Raw genomic sequence first — 22,914 nt, 5'->3', positions numbered from 1 at the left:
CCCTGTCACCCTGAGTCACACCTGGAGCCCAGGGGGCTGTCCCCAGGCCCCAGGAGCATGCTTGTACTCTGGGAAGGATTTCTGGGTGATTACATCTAATCCCCTGCTGCTGCAGACAATTATGGTGTAATCTTTTCACACAGAATTAAAGTGATCAGGATTTTAATGGCTCTTGGTGCACTTTGGGGAAGCAGGCGGGCTGGAACTCGGCTCCTAATAATTAGAGTCTCCAGAAACCTAACAAGCTTGAAGAGCAAATGAATGAGAGGTTTTCCCTTTATTTAATTACAAGAAAATAAATACAAATAAAAATTCCCTGAGTTAGTTCCTTTCCTGGAGACAGTTCCTGATCAGGAGGAGGGATATACTGGCTTTGTCACATAATTGGAGCATCCTGCATCTTCAGCAGGGCTCTCAATAATGGTACTTGGGGGAATTCTTAAAAGCTATCACCACACTAATGAAGCTGGTTTCCTCTCTTGCTTTTACAGTCAAATAGCTCTCTAAAAGCTAAACCCTTCACTCTTATTTTCACAAAGAGCAAGGAGAGGTTTTAGTGCTTGGTCAGCCAAGAGGGCTGCAAGCTTCAGGAAGAAATGTGTGGTGGGGCTGTGGCCAGGGGGGAGGCTCTGTGCCTGCAGAGCTCTTGGAGGAGAGCCTTCAGCAGGGAGACACAGGACACACGGGGTGGGATGTTTCCAGGCAAAACAGCCAAACCACTGCCCAGACAAAAGAGCAACTGCCTGTGCCCTCCGTGCTCAGACCAGCTGGAGCAAGGGGCTCTGTGCCTCAGAATTAATTACAGCCTGGGGCAGCGAGGCTGTCAGCTCCCAGTCCCCGCATTAATCCCTTCCTTGCCTCCACAGGGCCCAGCTGCAGCCCCAGTGCAAGGCAGGAGCTGATCCCAGCAGTGCCAGGGCCTCCTGACAGAGGAGTGGCTCATGGGGACAGCAGCCAGCCCAGCAGGGATGGCACTGGTGCTGGCAGAGGAACTGACCCAGAGCTGCTGGGCCACTCCTGCCCCGGGCACCTCCATCACCACCGGCTGCAAGGCAGCAATTAATCCTAGCCATGCCAATACCTACATCAATTCACTAATTGAACCATCTGGCTCAGGTTATTAATGCACAGAGATAAGCAGCCACCACAAACAGGCAGCAGTGCTTTCCCTGTTCCCTCCAGTCAGGCAGGAATCCCCAGGGACAGCACCAGCTAAAGCTCTGCTGCCTCTGTTTCTCACAAAGCACCAGCCCCACGACACCCTCCAGCCCAGCCAAGGCAGAAGCCACCCAGCTCTTGCTGCAGAGAAGCTGCTGCACCAGAAAAACCCTGTGAGGTCTGTGGAGTGCAGTGCAAACCCTCCCGGGGGTGTGTGAGCTGCAGGCTGGGGGTGGCAGAGGGCCATCACATCTGCACAGCAGCACAGCAGCACAGCCGCAGCACGGAGGGACCAGCACCACCAGCAACCACTCGAGTGCTCCTCCAGTTTCTCGGTGGGTTTTGAGGTGCACACACAGCCCTTGTGTCAGTGTCACACCCTCTGGCTGACAGGATCGCTCAGCTCTTCGGGTTAAACCCCAAACAACAACACCAGCACCCCACACAGGCTCCCTGCACCAGCCAGGACTGATTCAAGTTAACTCTGGTGATTTTTTAAACACAAGTTTTCCCTTTCTGATGTGGCCACTCTGGAACTCGCAGTTGGGGCAGCACCAGGCAGGTCACCTGGAGCGTGGAGGGACTCTGGTTTGTTCACTGCCCTCCTAACCACGAGTTACCTGGGGAGGCTCTCCCTGGGGGCTGGCAGGAGCCCCTGCTGCCCATGGCAGTGTGTGCCCGCTCCTTACCTGATCCTTGAGCTCGGAGAGCTGCCCAGAGAGGTTGGTCACGAGCTTCATGGTGGACTCCAACTTCTCCTGCAGGTTCCTCAGCTCGTTCTGCTCTCCCTCCGAGTCGCTGCTGACCAGGGACATGGCCCTCATCCGGGGGAACCAGTCCAGGTTTCTCTCCTGAGGATCACACAGCAGGGCACAATCAGCCACCCGAAAACCTGCCCCCAGAGCACAGACGGGCAGAGCTCTACAGCCACGGGACGTTCCTGGGATGCAGCAGCTCTGTCCTTATCTGCAGTTATCTGCATTTGCATCTCACTGGAAAGTTTGCAAAGTGCCAGCCCGAGGCACTGCTGGGAATTGGGGCTGCTCATTTCGGGTTTCCTCCCCAGGTACTCACTGTCCCCAGCCCGTGCTCCCTCACATACACCTCAGCATAAATGCACAAACACTGGACATTAAATCAGCCCAGATTTCACACCTTCACAAGCATTTCCCAGAGCTAGAAATCTGCTGCCATCTCACAATCTTGTAATTTGTGTTTGAGGAAGATTTGCTGCTTTTATTGGTCAAGCAAAGCTTGGCTGTGCTCTCCGATAAAAGAAACCAAGTTCTGGAAATTCTTCCATGGCTGAAATACTTCCTTTTTTATGAAAAAGAAAATCCTATTTTGACTGTCTGGTTCAGGCTAAAATGAGGGACACACACATTACAATGCACTGCCTGTAGAGCTTTCCCTCAGCCACACAAAGTCTCTCACATTCCACGTTCAAGTTGCAGTCAGGAATGTCACTGGACACACGCTCACTCTGAGGAGCCTGCACAGAGGCACACAGGCACTCGTGTACTCGCCAGAGATGTTAAAAATAAAGGCAGGAGCGGAACAGAAAGCCACAAAAGAGGAGGAGGGGTGCACCCCACGTCCTGACACCTTACAGTTCAACACCAAACTGGTTTCCCATCCAGTCTGGTTCTCCTCCCACGCTGGAGATATGCTCTGCAATGGAAGCTGGCTGAGATAAGGGCGTGTGTGCTCGCACAGGTGACACAGCTGGGGAGCTCTGAACACACCAGGCACGGTGGAGGGTGACTGCATTAACGCCAAGGGATGCTGTTAATCAAGAATCAATCAACACTGCTGATTAACAGTGACCACAGCTCACCCCACTGGCTGGCCAGGCTCTTCTCTGGGCTCCCAGCTTGTTTGTGCAGCACTGCAAACTCCTGGCTTTTTGTCACTCCCTGCCTGAATCTCCAACCCCTTCCCTCCATGCTCCCCCTCACTCCCAGGAGCATCCATCCTGCTTAATCAGGGCTGTGCACCTCTACAGAGAGCTCCAGTCACATCCTCTCTGCAATTCAGATGCGATGCCAAGACTCATCAGCTTAAATTAGCTGCTTCTGATGTGCCTGGAGTTTCCTTCTGCCAGGATGAGAAGGCAGAAAGCAGGCCCCTTCCCATGCAGGCACCACAGCATTCCCACGTGATGCAGAACTGCCAGCAAGGCTGTTTGCTCCTGATCTCTGTTTACAGGGCAGATGGTTTCTGCTAATAAAAGGGAAAAAAAAAATCTATGTACAAAAAAAAAATACGCCTTTACCAAGACAAGTGCCAAAATATTTTGGACTTTAGGAAACGCCAGTCCCACAATTAAGGTTTAATAGTAGGAACAGGCAGCACTGCACTGTGTTCTTCCAGCTGTAGTAAAAGCCTCATTAGGGAGGAGGGGGCAGCTCAACATTTGTGCTCAGGTCCAGCATCTCCCACCCAGAGAAAACCAACTGCACCTCCCCTGTTCCTCCAGGGAAGAAACAAGGGCAGAGGACCAGGAAAAATAGCCTAAAATGCAATTTATATATGCAGGATTGCCTGGCCCCTCAGGCCCACGTCGTGAGGTTTCTAGGCAGACACAGGAGCCCTGAAGCTCCTGCCCCTTTCTTGCTCCAGAAATATTCTCCTTGTTCCCAAAACTGTTTCTAAGGCCACCCCCAGAGCGCTCCCAGGCCCCATCCTTGAGAAGGATGAAAGGGATGAGGGAAGCACCAACTTTCCCTACCTGCAGTGTTTCATAACAAACACCCCAAGCACTTTCCAACATTACTCTGCAATTTAGGCTGCAGCTGCTGCAGGGGCTGTGACTTGATGGTTCCAGGCCCGGAAGGTGAAATCAAACAGCACCCACAGCTCTGCAGCCTCCTCACAGCTTCCAAACTCGCCGGGTTCTGAAAGCCCCAGCCCTCAAAGTCAGTAAATCTTGGCTTTGATTTCAACAAAGCACCTCTAGCTGTCAGGTCAAGGCTGAAAGATGAAAACCAAACCGTGCTTCACCTGAGCTCACGGGCTGAGGACAGGCAGACACAGCCCTCTGGGTGCCTGAGCTGGGGGCCAGGGCTCACAGCCCAGCTGGACCTGGCAGTGCCCTGCTGACCCACCTGCAAATGGGCACCTGGGAATTCCCTGTGCAGGGACAGCCTCAGGGAAGGACCCAGCATCCCCTGCCCACCCTGACTGGCACTGATCTGCCTCCCCCCTCCCAGAGCTGGCGAGCACCACCCAAACCCAGCATTTATCTGGATGTGTCCAACTCCCACCAGCAAGGAACAAGGAGTGTCCCCCCAAACAGGGAGAGAGGTGCAGATACATCCCCAGGATGCAGGTAATGCTGCCTGGCCCAGGCTGGGGCTCTCCAGAGGCCAGAGGGAAGCTGCCAGCATGGCAGGGCACAGCTCTCCTTCTGCACACACTCCTCATGCTGGATGTCCCTGGAAACCTTGAGCCTGCTCTTCAGCCTCCCCCAGCCCCACAGAGAGGAGCTGGCTGTGACCAGGCTGCTGATACACAGCCCGTCCCTGGCCCTGCTGGGAGTGTGGGGGTGTTCTCTTTCAAATAAATAAATATTTCAGCAGAGCCAGCACCAATGGAACGGAGCAGGAATGCTGAAAGGTCAGGGGATGGTGATCCTGCTGGGCCAGCCTGGCTCCCAGCACTGCCACGCAGGGGTCAATAAAAGATTTATATCTCCATGATCCAGTTTCTGCTGAACTTCAGCTCAGCCCTGGGGTGCCTTTAAAGCCACGGCCCCATCCTGGGGCTCTGGAGGTGTTTCAGAGGCACTGAGTGAGCCTGGAGAGGGCAGGGAGGCTGCCAGGGCTCCTGTGCAGCTGCTGGCACCACAGACCCAGGGTGCCCTTTGCTCCCTCTGCCCTGGGAGCCTGGGGTGCCCTCTGCTCCTTTTCTGGGATCCTGGGGTGCCCTCAGCTCCCCATTCCCAGGATCCTGGGATACACTTAGCTCTATGTTCCCAGGATCCTGGGGTGCCCTCAGCTCTCCATTCCCAGGATCCTGGGGTACACTCAGTTCCTCTTTCTGGGATCCTGGGGTACACTGTGCTCCCCATTCCTGGGATCTCGGGGTACATTCACCTCCCCGTTCCCAGGATCCCGGGGTGCCCCCAGCTCCCCGTTCCCAGCCCAGCCCCAGCCCGTGCTGCAGCAGCCGAGCCAGCGCGGCCGCTGCCGGAAGCTGGCTGACCACAAGGGCCGGGTTTCGGCTCGCAGCTCTTTTCCAGGTAAAGTGGGAAAAGTCCCCGTTGAGGGCAGGCAGCAGCGCGTGTCGGGGGTGCCCGTGCCCTGGAAAGGCAGAGGAAGCGCGGCCGCACACGCCGTTCCTTCCCAGAAGCGCCGGCTCCTCCCGGCTTCTGCCGAAGAGCTGCTTCTGAGAAAGCTGAGGAGAGCTCAGCACGGGCTGGGCCAGGCCTCAGCTCTGCTCCTCCTGGCCAGGGCATGGCAGCTCACGGCTCTGCTCGCCCCACTCACCCCCAGGGTCCCCGTGTGCCCCAGTTACAGGTGCTGAAGGGCTGATTCAGCCCTCTCCAAAATAAACCCCTACAGCTGCCATCAAAGGGCTGCCCAGCAGCATCGTTTACAGAATCATGGAATTGTTTTGCTTGGAAAAAACCTCCAAGATCACCAGAGTCCAAGCTGTGCCCCATCCCCACCTTGTCAGCCAGCCCAGAGCACTGAGTGCCACGTCCAGTTGTTTGTTGAACATAAGCAGGGAAAGGCAGCAGCAGCAAATTTCAGTTTCTGTCATGGGAAGTTAAAAATCAGACCCACAGAGCTACAAAAGAGTTCTGTGAAGCACTCTGAAAATGCATCTGTTTGTTTGTGGTGAGATGGGACTCCTCTTGGGTCTTTCTTGAGCTTCCTGGAAAAATCCCCACGTGGGGTTCTCTCTCTGCTGCAAAGGGCTCACCATCACTTCTTCCACACTGAGCTGCACTTCTCCCCTCCATAAAAACCAGCACCTGATGGTGTGTCCTCCTCCACACTCAGAACATTCTCAACTCCGTGCTGCCCCACAGGAGGCTGATTTAGGTTTAGGGTGCAAAAAGCTCCTTTTCTCAGTTAAAGACCCAAGTGGCACTTGGGCTGGGGCAGAGCAGGGAACGTGGAACACAGACACCATTCCCAAAGGTGCAGGGTGACCATGGCCCTGGACCTGAGTCAGCTCTGCTGGGGGTGACTCCCTGGAGCCCAGCAGATGGACTGGGGGGCAGGGGGCTCCTGAAGAGAGCCTGGAGAGGGGACAGGGCCACCTCTCCACACCAGCCTCCAGCTGTTTGGATCCCAGTGAAGCAGGGCAGGACAGGCAGTTCCGCAGCAGGGGCTGAGCTGCACAGCTGGTGGCAGTGGCTGCTGTCACCACATCCTCTTGCACAAGGGCCGAGCCCGCCAAATCCCCACGTGGGGTTCTCTCTCTGCTGCAAAGGGCTCACCATCACTTCTTCCACACTGAGCTGCACTTCTCCCCTCCATAAAAACCAGCACCTGATGGTGTGTCCTCCTCCACACTCAGAACATTCTCAACTCCGTGCTGCCCCACAGGAGGCTGATTTAGGTTTAGGGTGCAAAAAGCTCCTTTTCTCAGTTAAAGACCCAAGTGGCACTTGGGCTGGGGCAGAGCAGGGAACGTGGAACACAGACACCATTCCCAAAGGTGCAGGGTGACCATGGCCCTGGACCTGAGTCAGCTCTGCTGTGGGTGACTCCCTGGAGCCCAGCAGATGGACTGGGGGGCAGGGGGCTCCTGAAGAGAGCCTGGAGAGGGGACAGGGCCACCTCTCCACACCAGCCTCCAGCTGTTTGGATCCCAGTGAAGCAGGGCAGGACAGGCAGTTCCGCAGCAGGGGCTGAGCTGCACAGCTGGTGGCAGTGGCTGCTGTCACCACATCCTCTTGCTCAAGGGCCGGGGGCACGGCGATGACTCAGGGCCAGCTCCTGGGCACACTCAGCCCCGGGGGTTTGTGTTCCCAGTGTGTCACCCCACGGCTTCCAGGCAGGAGCCTTCCCCCTCTCCCAGGAGCAGGACGGGCTCCCACCCCGGCAGCTGTCTGGGATCCACCCAAACCCAGCACGTTATGCAAACATCCCATTGCCCAGAACTGGCCTCAAGCCTTTCCTTCTGCTTTCATCCACCCAGGCCTTGTTCACACAAGGAAAACCTTTGCCTGGTCAGCTGGGATGCCAACCCGAGATCCCCAGCATGGATAACAGGTGGTTTATCTGGGAAAATCAAGCACTGGGTTGGAAGGGATCTTAAACTCATCTTGTTCCTCCCCCCGCCACGGGCAGGGACACCTTCCACTGTCCCAGGGTGCTCCAAGCCCTGTGCAACCTGCCTTTGGACACCTCCAGGGATGGGGAAGCCTCAGCTGCTCTGGGCACCCTGTGCCAGAGCTGGGAAGATGAGGTTGACCGTTCCTTTCTCCCAGTGCAGCTCCTGGTTTGCACCAAGGGTGGAAGGAGTTCCTCCCCTGTGTGAGCACAGAGCTCAGCCCGTGCCTATGACACAGTGTTTCCAGCAGCCCAGGGCCTGCTGCCAAACACCCTGGGCTCCTCCAAGCCTCTGCCACGATTTCTTGATTAACCCTGCAATTATATTGGCTAACTCTGGCCAGCTATCTCAAGACGCAGCTTGTTGGGAAGTTACCACCAAACACAGCCCTGTCAGCTCCAGGTCACATCCTGACCTCCTTGGTCTTCCTCCTCCTCCTCCTCTCCCAGCCTGCCCCAGTATCACGGTGACTGGTAGCCCCAAAACCCCAATTTCCTCATCTGCAACCGAGTCATTTGCACGGGCTGCTCACTCCTGTGTCTGCAGCTGGTTTGCTCAATATTGATATGACAAATCTCTCCTATTTGACTCTGCCTCAAGAGCAGGATTTCCAGGCACAAATGACAGATGAACATAACTACGTTTCCACACTTTCTCAGACTGTAATTTCACGTACATATGTCTTTCACCAGAGCTGGAATCATCAAGGGCCTTTTGGAATGCTTGGGGTTGGAAGTGTCCTGGTGTGCCCTTGTCATTCCTGGGGGTGCTGCAGTGCAAAGCCAGTCTTGGCCACCTCCAGCTGAGCTGGAGAGCCTGGGACACCACTCCTCCAAGCCATCACCACTGCTGAATGCCACCTTCCTGCTGGGTTTCAGGGCACAGCGGCTGTCCCTGCTGGGTAACTCCCTGGGAAAGGCTTCAAGTCACACTTGCACTTCTGAAAGGATGCAATTTAAAAGCCTGACACTGATGGAATCTCGTCTTTGCTTACCAGGAGGTGTGCCTTGGCAGCAGCCACTCCAACCCAGAACCAGAAACACCTTCCTTCACAGGACAGAGCTCAGGACACCAAGGAAAAAGCCCAATAATGTACTTAAATCCCCAGGTCTGTACACAGAGGTTAGCTAAGGTACAAAGGGAAATCTGCAGCCTTCATTCCTATTCCAAATTCCTTTAAGGGTATCTGTGCCATCACTCCTGTTTGTAAATGGTTCCTTTTCAATGACAACACAGTCCAGATTTGGAACTCAGTGCCCTGGATCCGGACATGGAGATTGGGCAACCGTGACACCTCTGCCTCATTTCTGCAATAAAGGTTGCTAATGACACAGATCCTGCTTGGATTAAAAACAAAGGGGAACTGCAGGAGCTAGCCAGGAAGCTCTGTGCTAAAAACTCTTCCAAAGCAGCCTTTACTTTTTAATGAGCACATCTGCCTGCACAACCCCTGGCAGCCCAGGCTGCTCGGGGTGCAGAGCAGGGGATGCAGGAGTCGGGCATGCAAATGTTTGTCTGTGCTGTGACAGCCCATGCAGCTGCCTGCAGACAGCTCAGGAATGCACACAAACCCCGGGTGCCTGCGTGGTTTTCTCCTCAGCGAGCTGCAGTGAGAGATTTTACATATTCTAAATGCCTGCACACAGCTGGCTGTGGCACAGCCCTGCCAAGGCGCCGGTGACAGCTGAGCTGGCAGGGCTGCTGTGCTGCCCAGGCTGCCACAGCAACGGCAGGCAAAGGCCACAGCTCCAGGAGGAATTCTCCAGCCAGGATGGGAAGATAAGACATTTAAATGAACTAATCTGCAGGGAGTTGCACGGAGTTCACATGAGTCATCTGGGTGTGGATGTCAATGTCTGGCCAAGGCGATAAGTGGATCCCCCCACCTCCCACACACAGGGTGTTATTCAGACATCACCTGATCTTCCTGGTGACTGCAGAGCCTCCAGAACCGGGGCCTTTGTTCCTGGGAATCACGGCAGGCACCCTCAGCATCCCTCCCCATGAACCCTGCTCCCAGCCCCTCTCTAGGATGGAGCACACACATCCTGCTCCAGGAGGAGAGCTGCACAGGCACCAGGAGCTGCAGATCATCTCTGCCACCAAGAGACGTTTCCTCACTGTCTGTGCCATTAAACTGGCATTAAGGAGGTGGCGCAGGGATGCAGAGCCAAGGGCAGCTGCTGGAATCCATTTGCCATCTCCTGGCACCACCAGGCTGCAGGGCAGGGGGCTCAGGACAGGGGGCTCAGGACAGGGGGGCTCAGGGCAGGGGGGCTCAGGGCAGGGGGGCTCAGGGCAGGGGGCTCAGAGGTCTCAGGGCAGCAGTGGGGTGTGCACAGCCTCAGCTCCCCCCCGCCAGCCCTGCAGCCCCATTCCCCGAGCACCTCCAGCCATGCCCAGCACAGATTCCTGAGATAGCCCGGGTTTGACATCATCTGTGGCAGCAAGCACACGCTCCCCTCGCTGATGAAAGGCAATATTATCCCTGTTTACAGCAGGAGGAATTCCAGCCTCCATCAGCAGCCTGGACCTGCAGCTACAAGCCCAGGGCAGCCTGGCCCTGCATGGGGCTCGACCAAACCAGATCCCAGAGGCACCAAGAGCCCCAAACTGGTCCCAGGACAGGGCTGTGGGAGGGAGGGTGACAGAGCTGGAAGCTGAGAGTCACAGCAACACTGTCAGAGCAGTTAATAGATTTTATTTTACAGAATCCCAGACTGGTTTGGGTTACAAAGGACCTTAAAGCTCATCTCATTGGGCAGGGACTCCTCTCACTAGCCCAGGCTGCTCAGGTCAGATCACTGCTGGGTTTTTTTAATTTTGATTTTTTTGATCAGTCTTCAGTGCCCTAAACTCAACTCTATTTCCCAGTGTACCTGTTGACTTCTTTCCTCGTGATGTGTTTGAACTTAATGAGCTTCTGTCTGTGAAGAAATATAAAATTCACTAAGGAATTGTAGTTAATAATTGATTTCCAGGGCTACAATTTCTTCTAATGTGGGGCCAGGATCGTGAAGGGTGCAGGATGAATGCTATGGGCCAGATCCAGCTCTGCCATACCCCAATACAGAGGGAATCCTCAAAACTGCCTTTCTGCACACATTATTTTTAGACAAGAAAGCATCAAAATTCAAGATCACTCTTAAAGGTGCCTGAATATTCACTAACTGCATAAATGAAATTGTCCAGGATTCTTTTGATACCACAGTGCTTAAAATATCCTTAAAGCACTGGAAGCAGCTCACAAACTGACAGTGGATATCATTTAAGTATCCTAAATTCTTTAATGCTTTTCTTTACTGTTCTGTAGTGTTGGAACAACCCACAAATACTAAATGGCAAAGGCAATTTCTAAAATATTATTTTCTTAATTTTTTTTCTTTCATTTACTGAGGGGCAGAAATCCAAGAGTCTTCTGAAGGCATTCAGTTGGGAGTCAGAGCTCAGGTGGAACATCTGAGGTGGCACCAGGAGCACAGGATGCCTCCCACCCCAGCTCCCAAAGCTGCACGCTGGTCCCACGCACACCCGGGAGGACGTGCCCCATCTCTGTCACCATCCAAGATGTTACAGTGCCACCTTCAGTCTGAAACACGAGGAAAATCCCTCCAAAGCCAGCCGTGCCCCAAGGAGGCTTCCCAGGAGAGGCTGCTGGCTGCCACATCAACGACAGGGCAGCACCTCCTCAGTGCACCATGGAATCACTCATGGAGTTCGTTTCATTTAAAGCTTTTCTTGGTCTCTCCCTCTGCATTCGGGGGATTCTGCCCGGAGAGGGTGAGGCAGGGAGTCCCCATCCCTGCTCCCTGGAGCAGCCTGGGACAGTGGGAGGTGTCCCTGCCATGGACCTGGATGGGCTTTAAGGTCCCTCCCAACCCAAACCAATCTGGGATTCTGTGAACACACAAAGCCTGAGGGACAGATGAACCAGGCCCCACCCAAATTATCCCAAAACCACATTAATGGGAAAAAAACACCCCACTTCTGGCTCCTACAGCAGCATTTGAAACAGGTCTGGTAGAGAAACAGATTCATCATGTTTTACACCCAATTTTAGGGCAGAAAAGGAAGTTCTAATGTTAAAGGACACCAGGAAGAAATTGATTTTCAGAGTAAGCTTTGCCTCAGGAGCCCATGGACTGCAGAGGACTCCAGAGTCAGGGCACAGCAGCCTGAGCCCGGGGCAGGAAGGTGACAGAGCAGAGCTGAAATCCACATTTCCTGCTGTTCCACACTCCTGCAGGCACACCCCACACTCCCCAGCCCTCGCTGAGACCTGCTCTCACATCTTCCTTTAAAAGTGGCTCATGAAATGCAAACCCCTCCAACTGCAGACACACTCCAAAGCTCTACCTAGAGCACATGGTTACATAAAATTGCATCTGCATGAGACACTCTGGCTATGCATAATTTATCCCTACTCCCATGCACACACAGTAATTAGCCCTTGCTGACACTTAATGAATGGGAATTCTCATCAAAGTTCTCCAGTTTTTGTGCCTCATGCAAACATATTCAGTGACTAATTTTTGGTTCTTATCTAATCCAAACCGTTCATCTGAAATAATGAATTGGTTGCCAACTGAAAAACTTTCTTTAAACCGGTTTTAACAACAACAAAAACACAGCACAAAATCATCTTTTAGAAGCAAAAGCACAACACTAAATTGTCTTTAAGAAGCAAAAACCCTTCAGAAGTGCAGTGCTTCCCCCTGAAGTCATGCGTGCTGCGGGGGGATAAAGGAAGGGAGCAAAATAATCAGGCAGGCTGGAAAGCAGCAGTGATGCACTTGGTTATCTCACTGTGCTAATCCCCGTCAGGTGACTGCTCACAAGATTGCTTTAAGCCCTCATTACTGAGGTAGGAGCCCAGAAGTAGGACAGACACTTTGGTGACCCCAAAAGAAGATGTTTGCCCTCGGGGGGGTTGGCAGAGCTGGCACCTCACAGCTGTGCAGGGAGGGCTCTGCTCTAAAGAAACCACACTGAAATTCTACCAACCAAACAGCTTCTGCTCCCCAGCCAGAAGACACAAATTAGTGACTGGGCTTGGGATGCAATTCCAGGAGCTCTGAACCTGCAGCTTGGCACAGATGAGGCTTTTAATTCTCTCATTAAAAGCCCTTCCAATTGAGTAGACATTAATTGTAGTTTTTCACAATAATAAGCTCAAATCATATGACAACAAATCCTGCAAGTCAGTTGGAGATATTTATACCAGGACAGGTTATAACCTGTTGGTTGTGCTTCAGATACTTCCACCAGCTTGGAAATACTCTCCCTAAATGTGAATTTAAGGCAGAACAGCTTCTCTTCCCCTGATCCAAGCCACAGGGAGTACCTGGCTGTCACCACTCACTGTCACCTACTCCAGCACACACAGAGGGCTCTGGAGGCTGGGAAGTCACAGGTACATTTACAAAATAAATTCAGTTCAATACAGAACACTGTACCCAGTATTCCACTGGATTGGTCTAATCTAGGGGAAATAAAAAGCAAAACTCCAAACTCACCTTGATCATTTCTGCCACATAACTCTCTGGTCCTGTGTATTCTGTGGAATCTTTGACTTTCACTAAGACAATAAAGCACAAATAGTGCCACATGTTGTGCTCCTCCTTGATGTGCTCTTCAAAGGTCACTGTCTTGTTGTCAAACTTATCTCTCTCCAAACCTGCCAGAGGACACAGGGAGAGCCCTGAGTGTTTGCCAGCTGGGGACCAGGAAAATCAGCTCTAGGACAAAAGTGATTGCTAAAGGCTGCTGCTCTTCTGCAAGTCACTGTCATTCTGGAATGGACACTGAATATCAGGATAAAATGTGATAAACACCCGGGAGAGGAGAAGGAGAGGAGGAAGGAGAGGAAGGAGAAAGAAGGAGAGGCAAAAGTGATTGCTAAAGGCTGCTGCTCTTCTGCAAGTCACTGTCATTCTGGAATGGACACCGAATATCAGGATAAAATGTGACAAACACCCGGGAGAGGAGAAGGAGAGGAAGGAGAAAGAAGGAGAGAAAGGAGAAAGAAAGAAGGAGAGAAAGGAGAAAGCACGAGAGAAAGGAGAAAGAAGGAGAGAAAGGAGAAAGAAGGAGAGAAGGGAGAAAGAAGGAGAGAAAGGAGAAAGAAGGAGAGAGACGGAAAAAGATCAGACAAGAAAAAGAAGAAGAAAAAGAGGAGGAAAAGAAGGAAGAGAAAGAGTAAAGTGTAACGAGTACTGCTTATATTTATTATACATAATGAGTACTGCTTATATTTATTATACATAACAGAAAAAAAATTGGTTAAAAAAGGCAACAACCCTGTAGCAAGCAGTTAGCTGGATTTCATAACACATCTCCTATTTTTGGGCAAACTGATAGCAAAAGCAACGTTTGCTTTGCAGCAAATTTCCAAAGGTTATCCCGTCAGGCTGTGTGTTATGCAACATGGCAGGACCATGTCAGTCAAGCACAGCACCTCCACTCCCAAGCTCCTGGTGGGAAAAGCTTCCACAGGCACGCTTGGAAAAAGTGACTGCTCATAAAAATCCCTGCTGCTCCCAGAGGAAACTGTGCTTTGAGGCAGAGGAGAAGCAAGAAGTAAAGTCTTGAGGAGAAATGGTATCCTGAGCATTGCCCATCTGCTCCTGCTGCCAAGCTGCAGTGCACGTGGTACCCAGGAACATGAACTGGCTGAGGAATGCAAGCAGGAACTGCCAGCAATTCAAGGCTTTTTTGCTCTGAGTTTGCAGCTATCCCTGGCTTACCCAGAGTAACCCCTTCTTGTGAAGTGTGTCTCCACACTTACCACAAATAAAGCAAGTTGTTTTTAAAATTTCTTCTTTCTTCTGCTTTTCACTCCTTAAATCAGCAAAAGTGTCAATGATCACCCCAAAAATCAGGTTCAGGACAATGATGATGACCATGAAGAAGAACAAGAGGTCGTAGATCACTCTAGCAGCAAAGAGAGGTTCCTGCAAGACACATTTTGGAATTATTAACAGCCCAATTAGGAGCACATCTCAACCTAATTACCACCCTGCCCCACACCCCCCCTTTGCCTGAGATTCTCCACTGCTGATGCTCTCCAAGGGGAACTCAATTCAAAACATTAAATTAACCTAAAATGCAGGAATCACTGAAGGAAAAGCCAAATTAGTCAGCTGCCAGTGTGGGATCTCTGCAGAGCTGCTCTTCCTGTGTCCAAGATTCTGGACTTCTCTCACTCTCACAAGAGAAAAAACTCTTGTCTCACACACTGAAATTTGTTCTCACCTCTCCCTGAAGCCCTTCCAAATTTTATCCTTATATTAATGTTCAGTATATCAACAGAGGATCAGTGGGGACCATCAAGTTTTTAGCTGGAATTTAATATCATTAATTGCATTTAACAGCCATTTAAATGAACACTGAGGTGGACTTTTCAGTACACATTCCACATTTACTGCAAGCCTGAATATCCAAAATATCCAGCCCCCATTTTCACAATCATCCTGCCAGCCAAGTGCCAAACTTATTATTAAGAATTAAGTAACTTTGAAGGCTAAGTTTTAGAAAAAAACTTTGAAATGTCAGGTAAAACAAAAAAGCACTGTCCCCAGTGTGGCTTTGGGAGTGACAGCCTGAGCCGCAGATCACAGAACCAGCACAGAATGGGTGGGAAGGGACCTTTAATCCCACCCAGTGCCACCCCTGCCATGGCAGGGACACCTCCCACTGTCCCAGGTGCTCCAGCCCCAGTGCCCAGCCTGGCCTGGGGCACTGCCAGGGATCCAGGGGCAGCCCCAGCTGCTCTGGGCACCTGTGCCAGGGCTGCCCACCCTCACAGGGAACAATTTCTTCTTAAATGATGGACACAAAAGCTTAAACAGCAGTCAGAGGGGGAGCCAGAGGGGTGTGATGGAAAATTCCTGCTGCTTAGCCTGGTCCTCTCTCTGATGACAGCTCCAAACCACATCATCCTTCCTCCCCCACGTTCCCACCAGCCCAGCCTGGTCCCTGTCCTCTCATCCCTCCCATCTGACACATCCCCTCTCCCCAGGGATGCTCCCACAAAAGCTCCTTGCAGCCAGCAGCCACCTCAGCATTGTCCTGAGCCACCTCAGGCTCCTCCCTCACTCCTCTGTACTCCTCTCCTTCCCTCAGCTCCCAGCTCACACTGCTGGCTCCCCTGTTCTGCTCTCTGGGCATCCCAGAGGCCGTGAAAGCCTGGGGGAAGTGGCTCAGTGTGACCCAGGGATGTCACCCCGGGGATGTCACCTCAGGGATATCACCCAGGGATGTCACTCAGGGATGTCACCCCAGGATGCCACCCCAAGGATGTCACCTCAGGGATGTCACCCCAGGATGTCACCCAGGGATGTCACTCAGGGATGTCACCCCAAGGATATCATCCCAGTATGCCACCCCAAGGATGTCACCCCAAGGATGCCACCCCGGGGATATCACCAGGATATCACCCAGGGATGCCACCCCAGGGATGCCACCCCAGGGATAACCCCCCAGGATGTCACCCAGGGATGTCACCCCAGGATGTCACCCCAGGATGCCACCCAGGGATGTCACCCAGGGATATCACCCAGGGATGTCACCCCAGGATGTCACCCCAGGGATGCCACCCCAGGGATGTCACCCCAGGGATGTCACCCCAGGGATGCCACCCCAGGGATACCCCCCCAGGATGTCACCCAGGGATGTCACCCCAGGATGTCACCCCAGGATGCCACCCAGGGATGTCACCCAGGGATATCACCCCAGGATATCACCCCGGGATGTCACCCAGGGATATCACCCCAGGATGCCACCCCAGGATGCCACCCAGGGATATCACCCCAGGATATCACCCAGGGATATCACCCCAGGATGTCACCCCGGGGCAGCGCGTCCCTCCCCGCGCTCCGAGCAGCACACTCTCTATGCACTCTCTCTCCCAGCACGGCAGCTGCCAGCCCTGCTCAGGAGCACTCCCCCAGCCCAGCCCTGGTAATTTACCTCTTTGGAAGGTTTCCTGAGCACATCACCTACTCCACCCCCGCTCCTGAGCCCGTGACTCAGAACAGTAACAATGCACATCAGCAGCGTCTCGCACGTATGCTCCTTGTTCTCTTCCTCCATCTCCTCAGTGAGCAGCTCTGGGAACACAGCAAGCAAAGACACGTTTCACAGCCAAGATTAGCTCTAAATCCTCCTCTCCATTCTTTGCTGGGGACGCTCTCTCCCCCCTCAGACTGCCAGCCTGTGCTGCAAATCCCTGTAGGTTCATTCCCCAAATTACCACAGAACAGTGAGGGCTGGGGGGATCTCTGCAGATCATCCCTGCCCAGCAGGGTCACCTGGAGCAGTGACACAGAACACATCCAGGTGGGCTTGGGATGTCTCCAGAAAGGGAAAAAGCTGCCCCAGGGCTCTGCCCCCTCCATGGAAAGAAGCTCTTCCTCATGCTGAGGCAGATCCTGTTTCAGTTTATGGCCACTGCTCCTTGTCCTGTCACTGGGAGGGGTCTGAAACCCTTCTCTGACACCCCCTGGGGATATTGTATGGATTGATGGGATCCCCTCTCTGTCTTCCTTGGACTAAACAGACCCTGAACAGTCTCTGCCCACAAGGGAGATGCTCCAGACCCCTCCTCATGCCACAGCCTGGATCCTCTCCAGAGCCCCCCAGGAGCAGATCTCCCCCTGCCCTCCCACCACCAGTTTTCCTTTGTGCCTGAACTGCTGCCTGTGACTCGGTGCAATCTCCTTCCATCCCTGCTCGCATGCACAGCTCAGCTCAGCAGATGCCTGTTTATACAGAACCCGAGCTTTTTGACAGCTCAGAGGACAAAGTGTTGCCTCTTCCACTCTCCCCTGGTGCCTGACAGATTGCACAGCCTTTGGGCTGCACTCAAAATGGCAACTTCCACTCGGAGCTTTCAAATGGCTAAAAGATCACTGCTTGTGGAAACAGCATTCTGCTAGAAAAGCAGCACACCTCTTGTGACCTCCTCTTCGCTCAGCTCCAGGCTCCAGCTTCACTTGCAGAGCTGCTAAAATCCACTCCCTAACCTCACACACTCCCCTGTACCCATTAAACATCTCACAACTTCCATTTCATGAGCAGATCCCACCTTCCCACAGGCGGCTCTGGAGAGGCCCCAGTGCCTGTGCAAGCCTGAAATAACCAAAACCTGAGAGCAGTGGCCAAATATGGGGCACCATGAACAGCCCTGAGCACACAAGACCCTGGCACTCTGCTGGTTATTTGTGATACAAAAACATGCCTGAGTTTTCCTTCCTGCAGCCAGAGAGAAGGAGCTGAAAGAAGCAGCTTTTCCTGCAGCAAGGCTGAATTTTGCTGCCTTTTCCTGCAGCAAGGCTGAATTTTGCTGCCTCAGAGAGGACCCTGAGCAAAGCAGAGCCTCTCCTCCTGTGAGCAGGGGCTGGTGGCCATTGCTGACCTTTGATGGCCATGCCAGAGCTGCCCTTCCCAGAGACACTGGGATGTTCTGTCTGCCCCTCCCAGCCAGCACCGCAAATCTCCCACATGGAAATCACATTTTCTAGAAATAAAACTGAAATATTTCAATACCCAGGTAATATCTCACTTTCTTGATCTCCAAACCCCCCAAACCTATCCTTGTCTACTTAATCCATCGAGCACTTCCTGCCATGATATTAAAACAGTTTCCTTAGTTTGAGACAGAACAATGCTGCCAATAAACCATATTTCACAGGGCATTATCCTCTGAGATCACATTTAATAGCCTCATGTTTTAAAATAATAAAACTTTGCAAAGAGGCAAACTGCATCTCTTCCTTCTGCAATTGATGCAGAAAATTAAAGAGTATGGCAGTGTTTTATGAGGTCTGCTTTAGGTGTAAGTTTCTCTGCTTTAGTCACTTCATGCAACAGATGTTATTTATGCTGCTGGACTAAATTAATCCTATTTCAAGTTAATCTCGTGATAGCTTTGTTCTCAAATTTATTGCACAGGATTTTCCAAAGAAGATGTTTTAATGGAAGGTGATTAACTCAAAAAAAGAGTGCAAGCTGAGGTGTGAGTTAGGAATCCCAGAGAGGTACTCACGGTCGGAGGGAATGACGGAGGAGCAGTTTTCACTGCTGCCTGCCTTGCACACCTCTGAGTAGAGGAACTCTCCAGTCATGGTCTCACCGGCCTCTGTGCGATCTGAAACCACAAAATGCTGCATCAAAGGATGCTTCAGCACCTTGCAGGGTGACTCCTCAGGTGTTGGGGTTCCCCGTCACACTCAGAGTGCAGTGACAAGGCACTGAGAGCAGTATCTTACCCTAGAGTTTAGAAGGGCACAGTTACTTCCTGATTTACACATTCCATGGCTTTAAATTCAACCACAAAAGCTTTTTTATTTCACAGAATCCCAGATTCACTGAGGCTGGAAAAGACCTCCAAGATTCTTCATTTAGTGGTTGATGCCCCACCTCGTCACCAACGTAGAGCACTCAGTGCCACATCCTTGACACCTCCAGGGATGGGAAGCCAAACCACCATGGGCAGCCCCTTCCAACACCTGACCGCCCTTTCCATGGAGAAATTCCTGCTGCTGTCCCACCTGGCACAGCTGAAGCCCTTCCCCTTGTCCTGCCCATGCCCTGAGGAACAAAAACCCGTTTTGTCTCCAACACAACCCAGGGGAGCGAGCTGCAGGTACCGACCTGGCAGCAGGGTCTCGTTGGGGAGCTTGTCCACTTCCAGGATGAAGTCATCCTTGAAGAAGAGGTAGCCCACGATGGAGAACAGGTAGACCAGGATGAGGGCCAGCACGGCCGTCAGGATGATGGAGCGCCCGTTGCGGGTGACGCTCTTGATGACGTTGAGCAGCGTCTCCTCCCGGTACACCAGGTCAAAGAGCTGGGGACAGCCAACAGCAGCAATGCAGCAGCAGCACCTCTGCTGCCCCCGTGCCCTGGGGAGCAGCAGGAGCTGAGGCAGCCGTGCCCTCCCCTGCAGCAGCAGTGTTCCTGCCTCGCTGCTAGACACGCCACGCTGCCAGCACAGACTGCTGCCTGGTTTCATGGAATTATCTGCCCCCTCACGGCCTCCAAACAGCTCACTGCAGTTTGCTGTTTTCTTTAAATCTTAATTTATTGAGCATTTCATTAAATAAGTGATATTTCCCTCCAAAATCTGTGTTTAGATTTCGCTGCTGATGTTTCTTTCATTTTTCACTGGGTATGGGACAACCCTCAGCGAGTCCAGGCAGCTGTGGCTGTGATCCTGGTGGATCACAGGACAAGGTATTTGTTAAATTGGACCTCCATGAACACAGCAAATCGCCAGCTCAGCTCCCAGAGGATGTGGCAGACACCAACCAAAGCCACAAAAATAGCCTGTTCTGAATGGGATTTCAGCTTTGCTTCAGCTGTGACACATCTTCACCACCACCACCAGATCCCCTCCTTCAGTGTTATTCCAGAAGCACTGTGCTGTGCAAGGTGAATCCCACCCCAGACACAGGGAACACGTGTGCCAGGATCTGTGTCCATCCCGGGGGCTGGAGCCTGGATACAGCCATGGAGACACACCAAAGTCATCCAGCTGCTCAGAAAGCACAGACACTGTGCTGCAGTTATTGATAGCAACACAGCAAAGCATCTCAGCCCATCTCATCCTACCCCATGGGCAGGGACCCCTCCCACTGTGCCAGGCTGCTCCCAGCCCTGTCCAGCCTGGCCTTGGGCACTGCCAGGATCCAGGACAGCCCCAGCTGCTCTGGGCACCTGCCAGGGAAGGATTTCTTCCTCATATCTCATCTAAACCTCTCCTCTTTTGGTTTAAATCCACCCCCCCACGTCCATCCCTATCTGTCTGTGCAAGAATCAGCAGAGGGGATGTGGCAGGAGTCCTGCTGTCTCCCTCAGTAACTTCTCTTAAAGAAAACCTCCAGTCTGTGGCTCTTCCCAGTGTCTGTTCAGCAGTTTCCCAGCAGAAAAACAGAAATTTTCCTGGATATGCCCACAATGGGACTTCACAAACAGAGCAGAAGATGTTCAGAGGGCCAAGCAAACACCCACCAAGAGGCTGTAAAAGAACTCGTGCACGAAGAGCCCCAGGGCACAGATCAGCAGGTAGAGCAGGTGATAGAGGAACTCCACGTCCATGATCATGGCCTTGTATCCTCGCGTGAAGGTCCCGCAGTTACCCACAAAACTCATCAGGAAAATTATTTTATTACACACCTAAGGAAAGACCGACCATAAATTAGTTACAGTATCAGGGAAAACACACTGGTTTTGAAAGCTGGAGGCAAGTTGGCACTTTGCTGGGCAATCCCTGCCAAAGCCTGACCACCTTTCCATGGGGAAATTCCTGCTGAGTCCACCCTGAGCCGTTCCCTCTGCTCCTGTCCCTGTTCCCTGGAGCACAGCCTGACCCCCCGGCTGTCCCCTCCTGGCAGGAGCTGTGCAGAGCCACAAGGGCCCCCCTGAGCCCCTTTTCTCCAGGCTGAGCCCCTCTCCAGCTCTCCCCATCAGACTCACAATGCATCATTTAGTGAGCCTCACACATCCCCACAAACACTGAGGCACTTTGGGTGAATAACCTCGTGCTTTAGGTCACAGACTCCTCCCCGTGCCTGTCTGAGGCTGGAACTGTTCCTACACTGAGCAAAACCTCAGAGCTCTGTCTGCAGAGCTCTGAACCAGGAGCTCCTGGGGAACCAGGATTACATGCAAAACTCAGAGCACTCATGTGAGGAGCAGCCCGAGGAGGGAATCACTTCTCAGATGCTTCCCAGGCTATTTCTGCTCCATGTCTTCACCAGCAGGTAAGGAACCCCGACATCAGGGGCAGGAGGAGGTCAGCAACGCCCAGTGTTCTTACATTGAAGGCTCCCAGCAGGAAGAGGGTGGGCTGCAGCCCCACGGAGAAGATGAGGCGCAGGATGGTGGAGGCGATCAGGGCGCGGATGCCGTGGGGCTTGGGCAGCGCGATGACGATGGCCAGGGAGATCAGCATGGCTGTCCACAGCAAGCCAGACAGGTGGGGCTCCAGCGTGCCTGGCCAGAGGCAAAACACACCCATTCCTGCACCAGCAAAGCCACCAGGGCACTGCCATGTGGCCTGCCCTTGCTGGGGCATCACCCACCCCCTTCAGCCACCCCTGGTGGCACAGCAGCAAAGCTGAGCCTGCAGCAGGCTTTAATTACAAACTCGTTACTAAACCCTTATAAGTGCTACAGGATCTTCATTGTGGTGTTCACACCTGAGTGCTGAGGGCCCTTTGCAGCCCCTTTTGCAGAGCTGGGCAGGTGAGGACACTCCCTGACACTCCCCCGATGTGCTTTTGGTCAGACCCTCACACCCATTTTTGGCATCTCTTGCTATTTCTGGGTCGATTTAGACTGTCCCCTGAGACTGGCTGCTTACACAACACCCAGCCTGTGCAGCTAAAAATACACTTCCCTGAAAGAGCCATAAAAAAGATCCAGCCCAAAACAGCATTTACCCCAGGTTTATGCAGAATGTCAGACACCTCTTCCTCAAGGCTGACTTAAAAAATCTTTGCCTTCAAGCAACTGGTTTCCCAACAGACAAAAAAGCAAGATCCCCCAAATTTCACAGCACTCTGCAGCCCTTCTGTAAGCACATTCTCACAGAACTTGTGTCTGGCTGGCAAGATCCTCAGCCAGGGCTTTTTCCCCCTGCTCCCAAATTCAGGCAATGTTGCTCTCATCTGACTACCACGAGCAGCCATTTAATCTTGTTCCAAATCACTGCAGATTAATAAAGACAGCAGAGGATGGATGGAAATTAAAAGTTAATAAGTGTAAAGTTGAACAGCTGTTTTGGCTGCCTGGAGGGAGTCTGGGCTCCTGGAGCTGTCACACAGCACAAGGTGCAGAGCTGGGAACCGAGTCACTGGGTGGGAACAAGCAGCAGCACGGCAGGGACAGAGGAAATGTGCAGCAGCTTAGTTAGGAAGGACTTATCTACAATCTAAATCAGATTTATTGGGAATTCATTTGCTTTCAGGAGCTGCAGCAGCTCCCAGCAGCACTGAAGAAACACCTGGAGTGAGTGAGGCCCTGGGTGCTCCCTGAACACCCAGCTGGGCCCAGCCCAGGATCCCAGGAGCCAGGGCAGTGCCAGGACCTGGCACAGCCAGCTGTGCCCCTCAGGGCAGAGCAGGCTGCCCTCTCCTCCCAGGGACAGAGCTGGGAGCAGTGTCCTTGCCCTGGCACACCGAGCTAAGGGTGCTCACTCCACACTGCTGCACCCACCCTGGCCCCAAACCTTGCTGGGGGACCCCCTGCACAACCAGGGGAACACACAACCAACAGGGAGCTCTGCCTGTCTCTGGAATTCTCACCATTCCAGTACCCCATTCCAGGCATCCAGTTTTGTTTCTGCTCCTCAAGTCAGAAGTTTTACAGCTTCTGCTACTGTCAGATGCTCATCAGCTGCTCAGTTCACCGTGTCTGAGCAATTCAAGACACTGACAACTTCCCCCAAACAGTCTGTTT

The 22,914-nt window shown here is 52.8% G+C and overlaps 1 protein-coding gene across 8 annotated transcripts in view; it reads right to left on the bottom strand.

Moving 5' to 3' along the window:
- Nucleotides 1–22,914, bottom strand: part of ITPR1 (inositol 1,4,5-trisphosphate receptor type 1) — a 157,868-nt gene that overhangs the window by 3,491 nt on the left and 131,463 nt on the right. For all 8 annotated transcript variants that reach the window (XM_039733936.1, XM_039733937.1, XM_039733940.1 and 5 more), the window contains 8 exons: nt 21,272–21,447; nt 20,464–20,628; nt 19,105–19,300; nt 18,497–18,598; nt 16,420–16,559; nt 14,237–14,402; nt 12,966–13,126; nt 1,848–2,009 (listed from right to left, as the gene is read on the bottom strand). In XM_039733936.1, the coding sequence (XP_039589870.1) occupies nt 1,848–2,009; nt 12,966–13,126; nt 14,237–14,402; nt 16,420–16,559; nt 18,497–18,598; nt 19,105–19,300; nt 20,464–20,628; nt 21,272–21,447 (1,268 nt within the window). The remainder of the gene's footprint in view (nt 1–1,847; nt 2,010–12,965; nt 13,127–14,236; nt 14,403–16,419; nt 16,560–18,496; nt 18,599–19,104; nt 19,301–20,463; nt 20,629–21,271; nt 21,448–22,914) is intronic.

The sequence above is a fragment of the Passer montanus genome, unplaced genomic scaffold (genome assembly GCF_014805655.1).
Source record: "Passer montanus isolate IOZ18808 unplaced genomic scaffold, ASM1480565v1 scaffold9, whole genome shotgun sequence".
Taxonomy (NCBI): Eukaryota; Metazoa; Chordata; class Aves; order Passeriformes; family Passeridae; genus Passer; species Passer montanus.
Note: the sequence above shows the minus strand (reverse complement) of the source record. Positions and strands in the feature narration are given on the sequence as shown.